This window comes from Botryllus schlosseri, chromosome 11 (assembly GCF_051294905.1).
Source record: "Botryllus schlosseri isolate E-star chromosome 11, Bs_hap1, whole genome shotgun sequence".
Lineage (NCBI taxonomy): Eukaryota > Metazoa > Chordata > Ascidiacea > Stolidobranchia > Styelidae > Botryllus > Botryllus schlosseri.
In genome coordinates this window covers 22,604,041-22,626,068 of record NC_137246.1, presented here as the reverse complement: position 1 = coordinate 22,626,068, position 22,028 = coordinate 22,604,041, and the positions used below count along the sequence as shown (strand labels likewise).

Sequence of the window (22,028 nt, the reverse complement as noted above, 5' to 3'; positions counted from 1 at the left end):
TTTTCCTACCGCTTATGGTGAACGCTGGAATCTCTCCAACCTGATACTTAACATCAACAACTACATGCTGTAGATGACGTTCTGAAGTACCTTCATTGCTCATCTCATAAAGCAGAGAAAAATGGAAACGACATTGATATCATACCCGGGCTAGGTTTGATCCCATCCATACTCCACATCCAACGGATTTTACTAGTGGATTATAATATTGCTGCATGAAAGCGTCATGGATCAAAAGTACAATCAATTAAAATCGAACGAAACGTCTCACAATTCACAATTGCAACACCACATAGGGAGCGTAATTTCAAATATATAAATATTTGCGGAAAAAACTCATAAAGCTGACGTAGCACATTCGGTCAACAGAGTCAGTGTAATAGAACCAATTGAAAGTTGTTTCGAAGGAATGGAAACTGCCAGTTAATCGATTGACGAACATTTTAAAAACCAGCGAAATCAGCGAATACAATTTGAAATCAGGAGTGTATGAATCTACGAGAAATTATCACGGAAGATAATAATGGATCCGGCATGATTGAAAGGCGAGTAGCCAAAGAAGGTAAAAGAATATTACAGATACACACCAACTGCCGAGACCCACACACAAAAAAGACTATGAAACGGGGCTCGCGCGGTTATACAAGCAAGCGTAAGAACTGATGAAAGTAATTGTATATGAATGTATGAAGAAACAAACGGATGGGTATGATCATGTAAAAGAGAAGACTGCATCGGTCTAATCTTACGTGCAAAACTAACGTCACGATGACTACATGTTTGGCTATAGCGAAAATTACAGATTGTGTTCAGGTAACGCAAAGCAACCACAGACAGGACCACGGACGTCATATCCACAGTGATGAAGCATTAAAAATTGCGGTACGGTCTGCGGTAGTGATTCGGAGAATATGCATGCGAAATGTGCGCAAGATTGATTTGCGGTACGTGACGATCGCAGGGTGAATTCGGCTGGTGTGCACCATGAAAATTACCACCACCAAAACGACGGCATTATCGTAAAAACCCACCACTGTATATCAGTTGGTCTACGAGCTGTTAAGATGTAGCGATTCCTAATCCTTCATATGTACCGGTATTGGATAACCTGATATTATGCCTAAACATTCAATCAGAAAAACTGAGGCATATCTTTTCGACAATGTAACGGCATTGCAATGGTCAACGCGTCAGAAAAAATATCCCCCAAATGGATGGAGGAAGTGCATTCTTCTCTTTTTTGCATGAACCCAAAGTCAAGTCGAGAGCTGAATAATGTTAAAGCGAGTAAATGCAATCGGTGAATAGATTTTGAGGTCTAGCAGGTGTGTAAAACATTATCAATGATTCAAGTTCAAAATGATACTGTGGAACGTCCAGGATGAGGCTCAAATCAAAATGAGAATGGGAATTTGAGATCAACTTCCGATTATTCAATTCACTGATATGTGATATCTTGACTAAAGGTATATGGAGTGGGCAAACATAAAAAATTATATCAGTGCAGACGCGATACGGAAGTCGTTTCCAGGATAGAGTAGCTCACGATTACGACAAACTCCATTCTGAAAGAATTCAAGCCGAAAATCAACATCCCTTGTTTACATTTTACGCGCATCACTGGCAAAAATATCAATAATATATGTTTTGTAAAGACAACTTTTAAACCAGGCAACTAGAGCGTATAATCGAAGAAGAGACAATCCCTAATGAACGCGGGGTATTATTCCACGTGGTTAGGCGGCATTGATTGCTCTACGTGACATTACAATGTTATATATGCGACTTGCCACGAGTCACGAAAAAAATTCCGCCGCAACCAAACCACCCAGCACGCCGTCAGACATTTTACGGCTGCTACTGTGCGCTTGATTCAATCGCACTGTGCCCCTCCGAGAACAGCCGACCAAATCTCGTGGTCACTTCAGAATTCGTTGCTGGTGGATCTCGTTAAAGAGGTATGATTTTGTCGGGCGCCACCTAAGAAAGCACAAGTCACAGTTTGTTTATCACGATACCGGCAATGAAATTCGAACAAGCGCATACTTGGCGGAGTCGGTTGGTGAGGTTGCGACGACATCTTCGCGGGAAGCGCTGGAGGAGTTGGACCTAGAGCGAAAAAAGGAATGGCGCCCAATCAGTATCGACAATTTTTTCTCCAGATAAATATAATTGACTTTGAATCCAGTACAAGTGTGTCGATACTTGCTCGAAATAGCAAGTTACTAATGTCACTGGGATCGACAAAAATTTCGCGGTTTTTGGATTTAGGACAGGGTACTAGTACCAGTAGAGCAGTAGTATAGAGAAAAGTTGGACGATATAATGTTCAGCTTTTCCGAATTAGGTTAGGACTAGAATTCTAGCTAGACAGTTATTTCCAAATTAGATTAGAATTTGAATTACTGAATTTGTGAAAACTTGACGAAATTGAATTATGTTCACACAATCACACATCACATCGAATCGGAGTTTCCGACATGAATGGGAACGGAAAATGTCTGTGCGCCATGCTTGGCTAGTTTCGCACCATACGGTTCCCCTGTAGCATTTTCAGAAAAACCATAAATTAGACAAAATTTAAATTAGAGCATAAAACATATCACAAATTAGATTACCGGCAATTCGCTCTAATTAGCATAATTAGACAATTAGAATTATCTAGTTGTCCAAGTCTGGTATAGAGCTGCGGTTCTCAAACGTTTTTTGTTGAAGGCGCCTAACGAATATAAAATTTTGTTTATTTCATGATATTAATATGAAATGACAAAACCTCGTTTGCTCTAAATCAGTGGTTCTCAACCTGGGGGGCGTGAAAGCATCTGAAGGGGGGCGCGAAGAAGCAGTCGACTGAAAAAAATGTTCGCACTCTGCGCGATTTACCTCCATATAGACCGAATTTAATAATTTTTAATTCTCTCATCAACAGTCATAACCTTCCATGCCGTCAAACAATCTGTTGGGGTTGCTAGCATCCCGGTTGGATTTTGTGATATGACGACATAGGGGGGCGCGAAATTTTTCACTATCGTAAAGGGGGCGTGTCTAAAAAAAGGTTGAGAACCACTGCTCTAAATGCAGGACACAAAACTTGTTCATAAGACAATTTTCTTGTTATAGAATAGTATATCCGTATAGAAATACACCAGAATATTTTCGGCTGACACTCGTCACATGTAGGCTAATTGCCAGCAAATAATAGATTACCCCTGACGAGTGTCAGCCAAAAACATTCGGGTTCATTTCAATACGAGTATATTATTCAATTGTATATTGAAGTTATATGTTTCTACAATCTACATGTGTCCGTCGCCTGCGTGAAGCGATAAAACGAAATCTCACCTTTGCCGATTCTGTTGCCGGAATGCTCGTTGCTTTTCGCGGGCGAGACGCGTTTTATGACGCTGCTAGATTTTCTTTGGAAGGTCGGCTCCGGCGTTTTGCTGATATGTGACGTACTGCTTGGTCTTTTGGGTGTGTCGCTGAAATAGCGATATCGAAGTGAGGCCGACGCAGTTCAAGGGGTGCGGACATAGTCGCCAGACGCAGGTATGCCACGTTTACCTAGTAATTTTTTTGGGTATGCGGCATACCCACAATTCCGGCATATATAGGCTTCAACTAGCTGGTGAATTGTGCGGTTTAGAAATAAGCAAGGTATATGGTTTACACGCTGATGCTATATGTGTCAATCAGTAAAACATTGATCAAAAATCAGTAATCAGGAGAAGCGACGCGAGATGACAAGACAGTGGCCTCGAAATTAAGAGTATGATTTCTAAACACGCTGGAATCAGAGTTCTAGATAGTCCTGGCTGGAATTTCGTCTCTCGGTTTGGCAAGGTACACTTCTAAATGGCGAGAATCAAGTGTGCACTGTCCAGTAGGGGTCTTCAAAAATGAATTTTTTTCAGAAATCGTACTGGCTACTTGATAAAATTGTTAGGTTACCTAATTTAAGCCTACACACCAAATTTGGTTCAATTCCAACCAGTGGAAGCGGAGTTATTGCCGTCGAAAAATTTGGATTAGGAATGAAACAGTATTTACGGTGGGCACCAGTTTTAAAGTGTTCCCAAAAACAGCGTGAAGACACAATACATTCGATTCTCATTTTATTTTTGACGCTATTGTTGTGCAATGTCTTGACCTCATTGATCATCTATACGTCATACTAGATTATGCCTTTCGTGATCGGTATCCCACCGTGACGCATTCAGCCTTCAATAGCCGCGCCGAAACTTGTTTGCGATTCCCTCACATTATTGACACGCCGGTACAATTAGTATATGCGCCATGTTCTAAATGAATGGAATTAAAACGCCGAGAAGACGTTACTCTAACACGCGAATTGAATCATGTCAAAATTCATGAAGATATAACAGATTCTGCGCTGTATAGATTGTTCGTCGTAAAATGTTGTTCCTGTATTGTTTAAAGGTCAATTACTTATTTGAATGCAAATAAGATCTCCTGCACTGTCACAGGATGAGCGCGTGCGCATTGTAACATGATCCCCGTGCAAGTTGTTGATTGCTAACATGATCCCCGTGCAAGCTGTTGATTGCTAACTCGCTTTCAGTAATTAGATCCGCCAATTAGTTACGCTTTCGAAAGCGTACGGAATACAGAAGTCGCTATCGCTAAAGGTATGACGCATAGAGGCTCATTCTGCCCCCTTTATTCAGTTCTACCCCCTTTTTATCTCGGCTGGCTACGCCCCTGGGCACCACTATATTAAATCGTAGGCCCCGTCCTTACATTATGCGTATTTTTATATATCGGGAGTCAGGCACTCGAAAATTTAAAAATAGACAGACATTGTATATCGCGCAAGGCGCAATGAACGGTTTCAAGTCGAATACTTTTGCTCAAAAATACTCCGCCTTATGCTAATTTACGTAAAACTCGAATCTTTTTTTGGGGGGGATGACCCCTTTGACCTTCCTGGTTACGCCTATGCTTCTACTTGTCATTGAGCGGAAATGTTAAGTGCTACTGACTACTTTCCCCACGTACGGACGTTACTAGTCATAGCTGGGACCAGGCTTCAACTCGTAAGAAAACTGCGCGCCTAATGATAAATAATGTTCGCGTAATCAAACAGAAATCAAACCTCGACACGCTTGGTTTCTTTGGTGGTAGTGGCGGAGGTCGTGCTTGATTGCCATTGTTGGAATTGACATTTGAATGCTGAATAAGAAAAACGAATCAGGCAAGGTGCAGGTCAGTATAACATCAACAACAAGACGTATTTCCCACCGAATACTACAGAAAAACCGACCAGTTATGTCACACTGTAAACTCAAACTCACTTTGGTCTTTGGAGGTAACGGATGCTTGTTCCGATCGTATTCGTTGCGCGAACCCGAGAGTGTGCTGACCACCACTGTCGGTAAAGAGGTAGGAGTGGTGTCCACGACCATCGGAACGCCCGATCTACAGAGAGATTGTTTAATAAATAATGAACACACGAATTGCACACATTACATTCAGTTGAAAACCAATCGAAATTGTGCAATTAGTTATTAAATCAAGTCCCACGCTATCCATTACCGGCGGTGGCATGATATAATCGGTCTGTCCAAAACATGTTAAATATTGGTTGTACTGTCGTCAGACGCAAATAATAAGAGAGGGCACTGAGGCAACACAATGACATCGCTATCACCATTGAGTTACGACTATGCCAACTAGTATACATCGTAGATATATTTTACCAATTAGCCAACCGGGAATGTTTGCAATAAACCACCTCCCGTTAACAAAGAGGAGTCAATCAATGCTTCTTCCTTTCCATATATCTAACGGCAGTGGCAAACATATGTAATACGCATACATATCCAATCTGCATTCCTAATACCTAATATCTACACCACAATCTCTCAAGCAACATGAAGTCTGGAATGGAGGATCAATGTTGCATATATCTGCGAGTTATTGACCCAGCAGGAGCCAAACTTTACTACGGGGAATCTCATTATGATAAATCCGTACCAGTGTCTGCACAATGCGAATTAATAATTCATGATTCGTCATTTGGACGACCTTTACAGGACCAGGACATAACTACCGCTTACTGGAAGTAAAACTGTTATCTTATAGCGCCAAGAAACAAACTAGATATTGTTTTCATCGTGTCACAATAGGGACTTGAAGTTTGGAGAATACAAAAGTAGATGACATATCCATTATCCATATTGAAATTGGAGGTGCAAATAAGACCGAATATTTTCGGCTGACACTCGCCAGGCGTGATAATCAGCAACTAGTAGAGAATTGAAAAGAACTACAACTCTCTCTGCTAGTTGCTGACGGTTAGTACCCCTGACAAGTGTCAACCAAAAATATCCGTGTTCATTTCAATATGAATATATTATTCGATAGTATGCTGAGGTTCTGTACCTCCAAGTGCGTCTTCATAAACGCAGAAATCCACTGATTTTGGGCATGAAACAACTCCATTTGTGTTTTGGTACTTATTTGGTTATTTAGTTCGGTTACTGCTAGAAATACGTATATTTTACACCGAATATTTAACTAATATCAAAGTCAAAATGAAAACTTCATCAGTCCATCGTATCTGAATAATCCAAAAGTCCATAAATGCACGAGTGCGCCTCAGCAAAGTAGAAACTTTCAGACAGATTTTTCAATTATTTTTTCAAAGAAAAATTCAAAACTACAGCATTCCAAACTCACCGAAGCTGCACAGAGACTTCTTTCCTATATTTAGTTTCGCCTTTCTTGTCACCATCTTTAGGCAAGCCCGCGGGGCTACCCCCATTCACAGTCGGTATGTTCTGAAATTTCAACCTGGTCGCCTTGAATTCTTCGGACAACGTTCGGGGACCGCTGCTGATAGGCGATTGCGCTTTTAACGTTGGCGCGTGCCGTCTGTTTTGCTCAGTTTTACGGGAGGCCGCCTTCTGCGATTGTGAGTAGGCAAAGGTTTTTTCGGCTATGGATTGTGAAATACCGATTCTAGACCTTGCCGCTGGAGACGTAGGCAGCAGGGAAGGCGTGCTGTTCGGAGAGGGTGGCTGTACGTATCGGAATGGTTTCGGAGGTATTGCCTTAGCCGGGATATCAGGAGATTTCGCAGAGTCCGTGATTTCTTTATCGCCCTGATTCGGAGAATGCCCGCCGTTTTTGAACACGTCGTCGTTGGCGGAGTCCAGCAGTAGCATTTCTCTGTTTGAAGCCGCCAGCCTGATCGCGTCCAGTCCTGGGATGGAGGAGCCGGGCTTCACGCGATAGTACCTGCAGACGATAATTCTTCGTGTATTGGACACATGACAATATAAGGATGTGGCAAAGTAGGTGGTCAAACTAGTCTACATCGGTGCCAAAAATTCAACTCAATTACAAGTAAAAGTAGCAATTTGCACAACGTACCGAACTACTTTGAGTGAAAGGGCAAAATGAAGGCATGAAAAGTACCTAAGTAGTTTTGAATAGTAGATTTGAACGGAAGGTCTCATACTTTTTAAAGTTGACTGGAGGCATATATTTTCGGCAAATTCGGGTTGTTTAATCAAACTAATCAGCGAAATGACACTAATCAAATTCGTGAAATGTTTCTTCGCTCTAATTTTAATTGTAATTTTGATTATTATCCTTTTCATGAAACAGCTACAGGACAAGTGCATAGTATGAATCGTGCCACGCATGGCGTACAGATAGGAGGGCCATGTTTAGAAAATATATACCGCACTGCTACAGAGCTGTTTCGCATGTCTCACTGACGAACGCGATTCAAAGCTATCCCGAAACCACCTTATGTTTTACAAAATTCAAGGTTTAAAAGACAAGTAGTTTTTCTTAATAAACTGTGAAGTAGTATTAAAACGTAAATACTTGAGCAATTAGTGCAAGCAAGGCAAAAACCTCTTCGAGCACTCAAAAAAAATTAGACATACGTTATTACTGACCATCTGTGGGCGCGAAGAATTCCAAGCTAATGTTACATCACACTTCATGTTCTCGCACGTCGTGTAATTTCCTTTGACCCAATAAAAACAAAAATGGCCGATCGATGACTTGAAATCAAATCTATCAAATTTGACAAACCTCATTAAGAGCAATCTCACAAGTTCAAGCCCACGTGCATAGCTAATCGATAGCCAGAGGGATATTAGCGGCTCGTAGGAAGAATCTCTTAAAATCAATCTATCGATCCTACAAAGGGGTACAAGCGAGATACCTTCGATGCGACTTAAGTCATGCAGTAAAAGAGATAAAGTTTCTTCAGAGCAATAAATCACATCATACTAATTCGTCGCATTGAACCATCACCGTTAAATGGCAAATATCTGATAACCGTATACTTTGTCCTGAGACAACCCTCTCTAAAATCTGTCTCTATTACAAGCCATGTCACAATGCGGAGGACACCCACGTCTCCAAAATCGACAGACTAGTATCAAAAATCAGTGTCTCCACTGAGTAGCAATCATTACTGCTCAGTGCTCACTAGGCCTGTTCAAAAATAAACTTTTTCTTCCGATTTCACTGGCTACTTGATAAAATTGTTAGGTTGGTGAAAACAACACTGCACGCCAACTTTGGCTCAATTCCAACCAGTAGAAGCGATTTTCTTGCAGTGAAAAGTTTTGAATTTAGAATAAAAAAAACAAAAAAAAACGAATTTTCAAAATTTTTCTGTCAACCCCATAAAATTGTTAGGCTGTCAGTAGAGATGATGCACACCAAATTTGGCTCAATTCCAACCACTGGAAGTTAAGTTATTGCGGTCTAAAAATTTGGATTTGAATAAAATAGTATATACGGTGACTAAATCTTCAATTATTTATTATAAAATCATGGAATTGGAAATTTTCATACTACAATAACTTCGATTCTAGTGGTTGGAATTGAGCCAAATTTGGTGTGCATCATCTCTACTGAACAACTATTTTTGAACAACCCTAGTGCTCACGCATAAGTAGAAGTAACAATTACAAGTACAAGTTACGATTCACAAGATATGTCACAACTACTTCATGTAGAAATAAACATTAAAAGTACGAAAAATACTCAACCAAGTAGATTCGGAATGCAGTTTTTTAGCAATAACTGGAGTCGGTCATTTTTGAAACGTGCAAGTACCTTTGTTACTGATCGTCTCCGAGTACAAGTGGCAATAGTCTAAAAACCTAACTAGAAGTAGAAGTAGAAGTACTCCGTCACCCCCCTTACAGTATTAAGACCTCGTCACTCACCCGGAAGTGGTCACCCCGGCCCCGTCCGCCAGCAGACTGGGTGGGTGAGAGCTGGTCGGCACCAGCGTCACGTCCTGCGTGCTTTGCGCCACCCTCATCGAATGACGCTTCGACATAAACTCTGCCGTCTCCGGGTCAGACGCGTACCGGCCCTCCCGTTTTAGTCCCGCATCATCGCTAACTGACGAGTCTTCATCGTCGTCGTCACTGGAGATTTCGGCCCAGTCGTATTCCGGCAGGTCTCGGCCCGGGTGTTCCGGCGCCATGCCCCGGCTCAGTTGTAACCTACGTGTGTGCACCGCCGTTTGCCGGGTACGGCGCAGTTTCTTTTGAAGCCGGTCCACTTTCGACTGTAGCGCGTCCGCCTTGGTCCCTTCCTCTTTCAGGGCCGCGGCCAGGTCTTGCTTTTCTTGCAACGCCTGCGAACCAAACAAACACCGTTGTCGCTTATTTGAAGAGATTCTCGGAGGTAAACAACATCAATATGCAATTGAATAATAGATTCGTGTTGAAAAAAAACAGATGTTATTGTTTACGCTCGACACTCATCAGGTGTAACTGTCATCAACTAGTAGAGTATTATTGAATAGACTTTAATATATTAACAGTAATATCACGAAACGGATAATTCCACTTATGCGAAAAAATACCCCAACAACAGTTTTCGTGTCGTCGGGAGAGTCGCTCATTCTTTTACTTATATCCTGGAGTAGACTCATCTAAATCCGCCTACCTATTTCTGCCAACGGAAGGACTTCGTGTGTAATCTAAAAGTAGCCCTTGAGTCATCTATATGCACACATTGTTTTATATTTTTATGCAGGCGATGTCGTAATTGGTGATACGATTGTTGATATTGAATTCTTAAACTAATTGCTGACGATTACCACTGACGAGTGACTGCCAATTTTGCGTTTTTATAAGGGTTACCAGACAATTCGGCACTTGGTGGATTTCGCGTGTGTATCAGTGTATGTGCAAATGTATCAACTACATTATACAACGAAAGTGTATTAGACACAAAAATGAAGGTTTTGAATTGGGTTATACAATCAAATTCCTATAAAGCATATACACATTTTTCGCAACCAAATTTTGAATAATAGCGCTCTCTGGGTAGACCGACCAGTTCACCACTGATATACAGAATCAAAATGCTGTGCAGCACATTCGTCTTTTACACTCAAGTTTTTATATTGTCATCGTAGGCGGAGGTGGGCGTTTGATTTACAAACATTGCTAGGCCATTTCGAATTCCTGTTGTGTCTTCCCAGTGAACATAATGTTGATAAGCAGTTCAATGGCGAGTATCGGCTACGACGACGTCTCCCAGTGAAATAACGTGCGAATATCGATGTTTATTGCCAAACCCAAGCAATTGCGCTCTTGTTACACCAATATTGTGTTACACAGTTATAGAGTCCAATTGAACTTACAGAAGAGTAAGTCTATCAGTAGAGATGTAACAACCATTCTGCAGTGTCGGCTAGAATTATTCAAGGGCCAAAGTCACCGTAATCTTTGCAAGACATCATACAAAATTGTGATGATTCATCCAATGAAACCTCACTTTACAGCAATACCAAAATCAAGGCAAATTGTGAAAAAAAAAACAATAGAGCTGAGAGAAGATTGTCACCTTGTGCAATCGTGAAGCAAGCTCGGTTTCAGTGGAATTCTCGTCGATATGCCATTCCTTGGACTGGTTTAGTTGTTGCCATAAGTTTGCTTGCTCGTACAGCATACTACTCACAATCTGCATAGAAGAACACACTAAATTAAGATAACAGTACAAGGAAACCAAACTGTTCGCAAGAATAACAGATCAAGTTAATACATCACATTGTGCACGGGTAAACACACAAGAATAGCCATAAGAACGATCAGAAACTGTTAGGGTTAACCAAAATTTGTGATCAACATTCCTCAAGCAACCAGCATGGCAAGATATTTCAAGGAAAATTCTTAAGAATAAATACCTGTGCCTCGCGGTGTGATTAAAAGCATATTTTCTAACAGTCACCCACAAATATTGTTCAGTGGTATGATCTTCACGATTCAATAAGCGCAACAACTTGAGCAAAAATTGTGCCAATAAATTCCTATACAAACAGATATAACCTTCAGAGTAAATAACACAATCAAAGGCAGTCAGATTTCAATAGCCTGGTTGAGTGTAAATGATTTTATCACTGACCGTCACACATTATATCCACGGCTGGGCAAATTGGAGTACCTGAATGATATGATTCTGAATCGATTGTTAAGCTTCGAGTCGAGTTGAGTGTTCGAGTATCGCTGACTATGACATCACAACAGTGTGAACGATGTAGGAAGTTCAAATATGTACCTTTTATGTGAACACAAAGATTATAAAGCCAGTTATACATCACATTAACCATTATTTGGCATTTTTCAACCATACCATTTCATTGCACTTTGTACCAATGTTGTGGGTTGACCGCGGCTTTATGAACATGCACTGTATGCTGCGATGCAGGGTTGTAATGACTCGTGTTGCGGTGTTTTGGTGACTCTACTTGACTCGAGTCATTGTTTAAATGCGTAAAATGACTCGACTTGTACTCAAGTCATCGTGCATGACTCGAACCAAGTCATATGACTCGAGACTAGGACGGCCAAGACAGGCATTTAGTTTTAACTTCGAAGAATAGTAAGTCACCACATTATTGGTATTTTGTCTATCAGTCCTGACACTTGGAAAATAAGGCCAGAAACTGTTAGTACTGCGGAAAATTATGAATGCGAGTCATTCCATATCACTCGAGCAGAGTTGAAAAGTGGGTTGAACGGGATTGAACTCAAAACTGAACAGTGAACATAATAACTAGGACATGGACTCGGTGACGAAATGAAAATGACTCAACTCGAGTCAAAACTAGAATAGTGAGATTGACGTGTGACTCGGAACCTTGTGACTTGCTTACAAGCCTGCTACTATACGACCAATCGAGGTTTACAGCAAATTCACAGTAAATAAAGTATCAAAACTATAATACCTGAACATTGATAAATTAACCATTGGTGGCCAGAAGCGTATAATTTCATTACCGGTACTTGAAAAAACTTCTCTCAATATGTGGCTCGAAGCATTAGAATTATAACTCGATTCAGATTAGAGTACCTGAATCATCATAGCCAGCCCTGATTATACCGTCCCGCCATGGACATGGGACACCCAGATCCACACACAAAGACAGGAGGGGGTTTCAAGATTAACACATTCGAAGCCGACTCACAATTTTATGCCGATTCATCTCCTTCCTGCATAACGAAAGCAGCTTGTTGTATTCGTTCTCTATTCTCCGCGTTCTCTCTCTCTCACACATGATCGTGGCGTTCAGGTTCTCTTTCTCTTTTTCCCACTCCTCCAACAACTCGTCTACGCCATCCGGGTTGGTGGAATGCTTCCGTTTTACCTCTGCTAGCTCGTGAGCCATCTGCAAAACGTTGAAGTCAAACACAGGCATCCCCGATATTTGCACTTGTGAAGTGCTGGACACGAGCCGTGAGCAGGCTAAAGAAACACAGGTGAATAGAATAGATAAGCAACAGGCATCTGACCGCAAACAAGCCTCACTAAATTAATCCAGACTTACATTCGAATTAAACATATCAGAAGTATGAGTGACGGCTAGCAAGAATCAGAATATCGAAATTTGGCTTTTGTGAAAAATTTTACGTACAAATTGATTTGTAATTCCCTACTCATGCACTAGAAGACATATCTATCTTATCGTTGGTTTCTGTATTGCAATCAACAGATCTTAGCACAGATAATCTTACTCAGTGGCATATTCAAGGGAAGGGGCCCCTTTTCTAAATCCTAAAATTTATGTCAAATATAGCCTCTATTATTAGCTAATTTATCAGTCGAAATAGGGTAGTCTTACTTTTCGGTGTATTTTGCTTGATAACGCCATTTGATGATGCATTTTCTGTTGCTGATTTTTGAACCGTACGATTATCTTCTCCAAGAGAGGCAGCGGCTCAATACGAGCCTGAATAACGTGAATGGTTAGCAAACATCTAGCACACATTTCGACTTCTCTCCAAGTGATCTACATACACGTGGCATTTAGGTGGCAAGCATTTCTTACCAATTCATTTGAGGAGCTTTTGCGATCGCCACTGGCATCCATGAAGTCATCGCGATGCAGAGCCAACAACGGATCACTTAGTCGGTGTACGAAATAATGGTTTTTTGCATTCTTTTGGTTATTCAAACGAGCCTAAATTGAAAACATGCATCATTAGCACAGCATTACACAGAAAAGGAATCGAGGTGCATTACAGCTAATAATAGCGCTTGACGTAGGATAGCTAACGTGTCACAGGGATATATAAATTCTCATTACAACAACAGTTAAGTAGCAAGCCTCCATCCATGCCATATTAGGTAAAAATCTCATTAGGTTCAGTGTTTCAGACTTCAGAGTGTAGTAATACCAAATTGTAAGGCATGGAGGTAATTTCTTGGTCTGTTAAGGGATAATTAAATTCGACTTGTACGTGTTATAGCTGAGATGAAACCTCCACTTAAATTCCAGAAAATATGTAATGAAGATCGATGAAAAGTATCCGATCGAAAGACATGAAATTTCGTTTGAAGTTTGTGCTACAAAATACATTCCCAACATCAGATAACTGGCTCATTAGCTGCGGAATACTAAAATTCAAGTTAGAGGGAAAGATCGGATATACTATGAGTCCATGACTACTGAAAAGAGTTCAGTGTCAACTAAAACTGCTATTAGCGACTATCAAGATAGGTGTGCTGATAGATTCACAATCTCATACATCGATCAAAGGAAAATTAGTCAAGTTACTATTGCTATGTGTTATTTTGAGACGGCAGTTATCCCAAAACACTATCCATATTCCCACTCTTTGCCTGCAGCAGTAATAATTGATTGACAACCGAGGCACAAAGAGATAACACGATTTTTCCAATCAGGACTCATGACATAATTAGTTTCCTTACTGCCAATCTATAATATGAACCTGCATAACATGAGATGTTCTACAATTGTATAAATTCATGATCAGCAGCATCAATGAATTATAGTTGCCAATACTAGACATTTACAAGTCACAGCAGTGTACGTCAGTTTTTGATCAATAGATTACATACCGTATAGTGAAATCAATCCAAAACAAACCTTTGCAATGACACAAAAACATTGATGAAAAACTATGATCCATATGAGATGAGAAATGCATTAAATGTAATGAATGCTTTTTTTGATTCACAAATTTATGGGAATATATTGTTGTCTACGGAGAAGGGAAGACCCAATTAATCTCAGTTGACACGAAATATCACACCATAACTCAGAATATTGGGTAGGTCTACAACATTTTTTCAACTGTCACTGTCATAATATAATTATCATATGACACATCCAGCAAACCGCAATTAGTGATTGATGTGTATGTGCAATAGTCCATTCAAAACGCAATATAAATAAATTACGACACAATTGCTAGATTGTTCAAGTCATTGTTGTGATTAACTGGATGAAAATGGCGGCGATGTGAGGATTTTAAACCGACATTAATTTATGCGATATTAAGCTTACATATCATCAGAGCAGGCCACACTAGCATCTAGTTCACCTAATGAAAGACAGAAGGATCCTATATCTATATAAAAATATAGCAATTCAGTCAATTCATATGACTTTGTTTTTTAATCAGTCCATGATGCAATCGGCAGAAATGCTATGTGCCATCATGATTTCACAAGTTATTGGCTGGATGCTGTAACCATAGTGTCCTATATGGTGTCGACACAGGCAAATCTCACGCCTCAGTGAAATTGTATCACGTCACAATTTCCATTTGGCTACAGGCAATTTGACAGTCATTTTTGACCGGCTTGCCGAGCATTAAATTTGGTAAAACGGGTATCAATCGGAAGCTGACTCTGCACTGATTACGAAAATAGAAATTTGTATTCCGCTCGTGGCCCTGGAACTCCCACAATCAGCCTCGAATTTTTCATTGTTATGGAGATTGGCATTGGGACGCTACAATGCTGAACAATGCTGTCTGGCTCCTTTTCTCTTGAGCTACTCTCTCGTTTCGCCAGACAGCATTGTTCAGCATTGTTGCGTCCCAATGCCAATCTCCATAACAATGAAAAATTCGAGGCTGATTGTGGGAGTTCCAGCGCCACGAGCGGAATAAAATTTATATTTTCGTAATCAGTGCAGAGTCAGCTTTCGATTGATACCCGTTTTACCAAATTTAATGCTCGGCAAGCCGGTCAAAAATGACCGTCAAATTGCCTGTAGCCGAATGGAAATTGTGACGTGATACAATTTCACTGAGGCGTGAGATTTGCCTGTGTCGACACCATATAGGACACTATGCTGTAACAGTTCAGTGGTCCCCAATCATCCCCAGTATCAACAATCAACATGTAACACGTAACGAACGAGAAGCCTACCAATACATTCATGATATGACAAATAGGCTAGTCAACTACACACAACACACTGATAATTATTATAACATATCACTGCGGCCTGATTGTGAGAGAGAGCAATCACATGGATAGAATTTTAGGTCGAGGACACCGTGATATAGAATAGAAGATTTACATTATTTTTCATGCTATCAAGGCATATAGGTCTCAAATGTTGCATTCCTCTAACACCGCTAGTTTGGAAAAAGTTGTGAAAATATGGATTTATTTGATAGTTGGCTCCCATGGTGTATGATAGGTTTTGATAACAGTGGAATGTACAGATGAACCTTACAGTTACCTTTATATGATGATATTTATGTAGCTACTATAAACGAATGTTTCAACACACAAATTTCAAAGGGGTGGGCATTTGGTTTGAATATCGACATAAGTGGTCCACGGGATGAAATAGGTCAGACACCACTTCTGAATATAGCCTACACTGCACTACGGATCTAAATATAATTAAATCTTTAGAAATTTCACCTAGTTGTTATCGACAATATCGACATCGTGAGATTCATATTCATGAGCTTAACATTGGATAACTGTAAAAAATATAGGCTATAGGTTAACTATCATTGTATGTCTTTCTGCCATCCAATACACAATTTCACAAACCTCTAATGTGGAAATATAGATATCCCGCGCCTCCAATTCGCCTTCCAGAATGCTTAGCAGTCGTAGCAAATCATGCTTGCTACGTTTAAGCAAATTTATTCCCAATGCTCCAGACTGAAAAAACAGGAAATATTTGTTCATCGCAGATTAATGAATTTCCAGATGTTCACTCACCTGCTTGATTTTGGTAGGTCTTTCCATGTAGGTAGCATCAGCGTCGGCACTTTTTGCGGCATAATCAAGGTCATCTTCCATTCTATTGCTGAATCATATCTCATATGATATCCAATGTCACAGACTCATCAGATTTATATGTTTACAGTAACATAACATGATTGATTATGCATTCTAACAAAACAACATGATTAATGCAATAATTTGCAGCTTCAAAAAAAGGCTCTGCTTGTGCCTGTTAAGACAATAAGAGGAAATCATAGCATGCTGACTGCTGAGCTTGAGCTAGTAACGTAACCGAGAAAATATCGCTACAGTGCCGTCAAATAATACTGCTAATGACGTGACGATACAGTTCACACTCGTCACAGCTGCGACAGGACGTAAAGAAAATTGAAACTTGAGGTTTGTTATACTGCAAAACTCGTCGTTGGTCCACAATTCTTTGTGACTAACAAAGGAAATCTCCGCAAGTCTCAAACATCGAGTACCACTCAATATAGAACAAAACCATCGGGCCGCCGCGAAGTTCGATTCTATCTGAGCAAGATTCAAAAGACGTCATGAATTTTTAAAGTGTGCCGTCTTACCCAGTGCGTTCCGCTTCCACTGGACAGAACACAAACCAAGCCTATGTCGAGAGCAGCAACATTAGTTCTCACGTTTACATCATATCCACATCTTTCTGACTTAGATAAATCTTGATTACATCAATGCAAAACGTTAGCAGCTTGAGCAGCTCACGGTAGCCGCCATCGAGTCTCTCGAGTGTCAACATTGTGTTGTCTGTGAATTCTGCGTATGACGTCATTAGCAATTCATGCGCGAGCTGTGCTGCATCGCCGTTCGGTACGGCTACTGTAGTCTCAAAGTTGTTACGTTGTTATGTTGCTGTCAATAACATCGTGTATGTATAGCTCAGCGGTGAAAAGTCACAATCACTGTGATATCTCTTTCATATACTATTAGACGACTATATAATACATATGAAAATCGTCACTTGGGAGAAAGTCGGAATGTAAACATATGGCAAAGACTTCCTGATTATCACGAAACAAAATGGAACCGTTGATGGTACTGTTATTGTAAGATTCATTTCGAAATTGGGTAATGTGAAACTGATCTGCAATACTTGCACGAAAAAAAGAGAGGTCCCACCGAGATTTGAACTCGGATCGCAGGATTCAAAGTCCTGAGTGCTAACCATTACACCATGGGGCCGCGGCGGGAATTCGGTCTCACACTGCTTTGTCAAATCTCATTACATTGGCAAGCTGTGACATGACGAACGAAGAAATCTCGCTTACAAGCAATATATTATGTATCGTCTCTCTCCGTAGACTGTAGTTGAGGCCGATACTTCTCAAACGAAGGTAGAAATATTGTCGCCTGCAATTGACTAATATCAGCCTATGACGCTCCTTCATTCACAGTCACCAGATTCGCCCTACTGTGCTTCCACAAATATGCTTGGCAGGGTTGTGACGACTCGAGTCGCAATTTTTCGTTGACTCAAGTCATTTTCTTAAAAATGGAAAATGACGAGATACATTCTATATAAATTATTCAAGTCTTGTATATCAGTACCGATGCTTGAAAATTGGCCCAGAAATTGTCATTTATCTGTTTGAACAAACATGTTTAGAGTGAGAAAAAGGAATCGATATCACCCACGAGTTTCACAGAATTGAGTTGAACCTGACTTGCACTCGATACTGAACAGTAAACACCAGGACTTGGAATCGAGTTGTAACACTATGACTTGACCTGTTGCTCCCCAACTTGGACTTGACTCTGTGGTGAACTGAAAATGACTCAAGTCAAATCAACTTGGTTGCAACCCTGATATTCGGTACACCTTTGGGACTACTCTTTCATACATCGAGGAATTGCCTCAACCTCTGCAGCCTATCTACATCTAACAGCCACATGGTAAAAGCTGTCAAACCAACACAAATCTTGGCCATCTCATCTCACAACTTTATTTTCGTTCATGAAATATATACGACATGCTGGCCTACGCATGCTTGCTTCTGAATCGTCAATATACAATAACTTATTACCACTCCATGCAACCATGAATGAAATCAAAGACTTATAGTATATATATATTCACCCGATAGCACCCACATTCATAACAACACCAAATAGATAATAATCTCATAATTTTGAAAAGAAACTAGCTTGAGATGTAGAAAGTAAAATGGTATCATGGTTAAAATATTGATCCCTTTGACCTTTAACGCAGCAGCTGGTACGATTTGCGTATACAAATCCATTGGCAAGATAGCACCTTATCGCAGACCAAGACTTGAGCAGTGGCAGGATGGCAGCACGTCGCCGACACGCATGCAAACAGATATTGTGCTGAAACCTCAACACTGTACCTGATCTTTTACAAGATCATGGAACATTGCTCAAGCAATCAGTCACCGAGCAGTCCCTTGAGTTCATCTACTAATGGGGTTACCACCTTTTCGTAGCCATGTCTCGTCAGATGCAAATAGTCGTACATGTCCGACGGCGATATCGTACCGTCTGAAGACACGAATCCCGCGCTCAAATTGAGATACTGCGCTTTTGGGATGTCCTGCACCAACTTCTCAATCATTTCATTGACTCGCTCGTTCCTGACGCGGAGCACGTTTGGATTTTTGCCACGGGGCAACAGGCTTAAGACCAATATGGTACTTTCAGGCTGCTTGAGTGAAACGGTCTTGGCGACTTCGACGATGCCGTAAGCAATCTGAACAGAAATATATATACACAATATTTGAAGAGGTTCTTGGAGGTACAGAATTTCAATATACAATTGAATAGTATTCATATTGAAATGAACAAAAATATTTTCGGCTGACACTCATCAGAGGTGTTGTAAAGCGAACGTCAAGTGGTCGTGTGATACGCAAGCCGAAGAGGTTCCAACTGACTTGATTGCTTGATTGTTTTTTCATTGAGTTAATTACCAACTGCGTGTTACCTAAGGTGTACGTTGGATTGTGCTTTGTAATTCAGTCCGTTTTTTAGCGCTGTGTACGACGGTTTATCTTTACGACGCGCCGAATTGACACTTTCGGAGACTATTGCGGGCTGAGAGGGCATCGTATTTAAACTCTCACGATGTGAGGTGTTGGAGTAATTTCTCGTCTTGACTTTGATTTATCTGTTTGCAAGTCGCTGATCTTTTTTGGGAATTTTGTTAATGAAGTTCTATAAGGGGTAATCGTCAGCAACTAGTAGAGGATTGGAAAAAATATTGCATACAAACAATCGTATCACAAAATATGACGTCACCAGCATGAAATTTCGAATGAGAGAGCAGTCAATGTACTATTTTTAGGTGGTACACGAACTCCTTTTGTTGACATAGTTGACACAGAGTTTGGGTTGGTGTATTTTGATAAAAGTCAACTCCAAGGCACACAAATGAAGTAGACAAATGAAGTGCGTGTCTTGGAGTCGACTTTTATCAAAATACACCAACCCAAACTCTGTCAACAAAAGGAGTTAATGTACCACCTAAAAATAGTACATTGACCGCTCTCTCATTCGAAATTTCATGCTGGTGACGTCATATTTTGTGATACGATTGTTGATATACAATGTTCTTTCAATTCTCTACTAGTTGCTGACGATTACTCCTAACGAGTGTCAGCCAAAATATTCCGGTTTATTTCAATATGAATATACTGCTTAATTATACATAACATTCAATTAGGAATATTCATGACACAGCAACAGGCCAGAGCCCAGAAACATTCACATTCGTGTCATAAAATACACCACCACAACACCTACAACTATTCTAGACAGTTTTCTAATCAATTTGAATTGTGAGAAGCCCAACCAAACTAGTACCGCAAACAGGATTCATACAACAGCAAATTTGTCACTAACTTATTGGACTATAGGCCTACCGCAAACTTAGGAAAGGCGTTCAAGCCTATCTGCTATGTACCTGCTTGAAATTGTCCATGTAGTATGCCTACATGAGCAATGAACTTACATTAGTGTCCGAAGAGAGAAAATAGTTTTGGGCAATTCAACTTTCTCATTTCGCATTACTCCGAACTCATTGTATAGACCAGTATGCTGTGACAGGGTTTCTCAACCTATTGGTTGCTACTTCAAATGAGATTACCTACCTCTAATATCAGAAAGGAAGCATAGCATGAAAGTTCCAACATGCATCAACCTACCTCATAATGACAAGCATAAATACAACGGATTCTGAAAGTACCATTCAGCATTTTACGATCAAAAAGTGAAGGGGTTTTTTCCATGTTAAAGCAGATCACAGTATCACACACAAACTGACCTGCTCCGCTGAGTTCCCATGGTTATTTGTCCCACACCATATCACAACAACTTTGGTGCTGATGTTATCAAGTTCGCCATTCTCGACCCGCCACAGTACATGTTCGGTCCGGTCGCCTCCGATGCCGAAATTCAGACAGTGTAACGGCGCTAGCTGACCGTCCCAGTCGGCTACGTGAGCCATTTGCTGAACCAGAGAGTCACCTAAAATTGGTATATGTCCTATAACGTACATAATATCACCAAATTCGACAGCGTGAATAACATCAATTTTATTGGGTTATGAATAGGGCAAGGCACAACGATTCAAGTACCCTCCTTGAATCCAGATCGAGTAAGGTTACGAAAGACGATATTTATTCAGCAGCTACTGAAATTATACGCCCGTTATTATCAACGACTATTATAGTTTCGTTACTTTCCCAACGTAGAAGCTTTGAAGATTCGAAAGTCCGCATCAGAGCATGCGAACATGTAGTGCAAAGACACAAATGCAAGTGGGAACATCAATCTCTGAAGCAGCGACTTGCAACATTTGCGCAAAGAATTATGGATGGTCACAAAAATACCAAAATATCTGAAAGCAGGGGACGAAGCACCAAATCAGTAGTTACAATATGCACTGCGGAATTTGGCCAATACGTTGTCTGGAGTCCAACATTATATTACAAACCAACAAAAAGTGGAATATTTTCTCCATAGATTACTTCAACTCGAAAATTTTCTTCGCGCGTACCGTCACAAGTTGTTGAAAATTGACATGGGGCATGAGAAATAATATGAAAAGATCGAGGGGCATCAGCGCAAGAACTTTAAGAAACACTGCTTTAAGGTGTTTTAGCTGATATTATATTCCATGTCCTCGTAGAAAAGGCACATATCTGTCTAAACTTTCCAAACCATTCATACTGTTGTGAGGTCATACTGGGTGGTAGGCCTACTCAAATCCTAATACTCTACTTCGACTGACCCCAGTTGCAATACGAAAAGAACAATCATCCTACCAATAAACACCACGTTAGCTTCCTTTTCCCTGCTCTCATGACAGAACTCCTCGTGCATCGATTCCCAGCGTCCATCCCCTTGAACATCGATCACCTTGGTGGGCACTGCGGCCGGGTTTTCACACGCCTTTGACATATTGAAATGAGTCAATCTCCCGCTCGGTCATCGAGAGTATTCCAGACTTGGTCAAC

The 22,028-nt window shown here is 40.5% G+C and overlaps 2 protein-coding genes and 1 non-coding gene across 3 annotated transcripts in view; all 3 read right to left on the bottom strand.

Moving 5' to 3' along the window:
- Positions 1–187: 187 nt before the first annotated feature.
- The window catches only part of LOC145450513 (broad substrate specificity ATP-binding cassette transporter ABCG2-like), a 169,857-nt gene continuing 148,016 nt past the window's right edge, over positions 188–22,028 (bottom strand). The window contains exons 2-14 of the mRNA XM_080329035.1: positions 16,516–16,689; positions 16,342–16,455; positions 13,346–13,477; positions 13,139–13,246; positions 12,485–12,685; positions 10,864–10,980; positions 9,225–9,643; positions 6,703–7,263; positions 5,316–5,439; positions 5,117–5,193; positions 3,343–3,482; positions 2,047–2,109; positions 188–1,980 (exon numbers count right to left, since the gene is read on the bottom strand). Of these exons, the coding sequence (XP_080185161.1) occupies positions 1,925–1,980; positions 2,047–2,109; positions 3,343–3,482; positions 5,117–5,193; positions 5,316–5,439; positions 6,703–7,263; positions 9,225–9,643; positions 10,864–10,980; positions 12,485–12,685; positions 13,139–13,246; positions 13,346–13,477; positions 16,342–16,455; positions 16,516–16,596 (2,193 nt within the window). The 5' untranslated portion in view covers positions 16,597–16,689 and the 3' untranslated portion in view covers positions 188–1,924. The remainder of the gene's footprint in view (positions 1,981–2,046; positions 2,110–3,342; positions 3,483–5,116; positions 5,194–5,315; positions 5,440–6,702; positions 7,264–9,224; positions 9,644–10,863; positions 10,981–12,484; positions 12,686–13,138; positions 13,247–13,345; positions 13,478–16,341; positions 16,456–16,515; positions 16,690–22,028) is intronic.
- Trnaq-uug (transfer RNA glutamine (anticodon UUG)) lies at positions 17,665–17,736 on the bottom strand. Its single transcript has one exon. It is a non-coding gene; the product is annotated as a tRNA-Gln (tRNA).
- LOC145450074 (platelet-activating factor acetylhydrolase IB subunit alpha1-like) lies at positions 18,941–21,972 on the bottom strand. The gene is made up of 3 exons (XM_080328554.1): positions 21,837–21,972; positions 20,834–21,036; positions 18,941–19,261 (listed from the first exon to the last, which is right to left on the bottom strand). The coding sequence occupies exons 1-3, from the start codon at positions 21,970–21,972 to the stop codon at positions 18,941–18,943; spliced, it is 660 nt and encodes a 219-aa protein (XP_080184680.1).

Excerpts from the sequence above, each read along its gene's own strand:
- LOC145450074 (XM_080328554.1), bottom strand. The coding sequence starts at position 21,972 with ATGTCAAAGGCGTGTGAAAACCCGGCCGCAGTGCCCACCAAGGTGATC. Across the intron at positions 21,037-21,836 it reads AGCTAACGTGGTGTTTATTG|GTGACTCTCTGGTTCAGCAA; the intron begins GTAGGATGATTG and ends TACCAATTTTAG. Across the intron at positions 19,262-20,833 it reads ATGGGAACTCAGCGGAGCAG|ATTGCTTACGGCATCGTCGA; the intron begins GTCAGTTTGTGT and ends ATTTCTGTTCAG.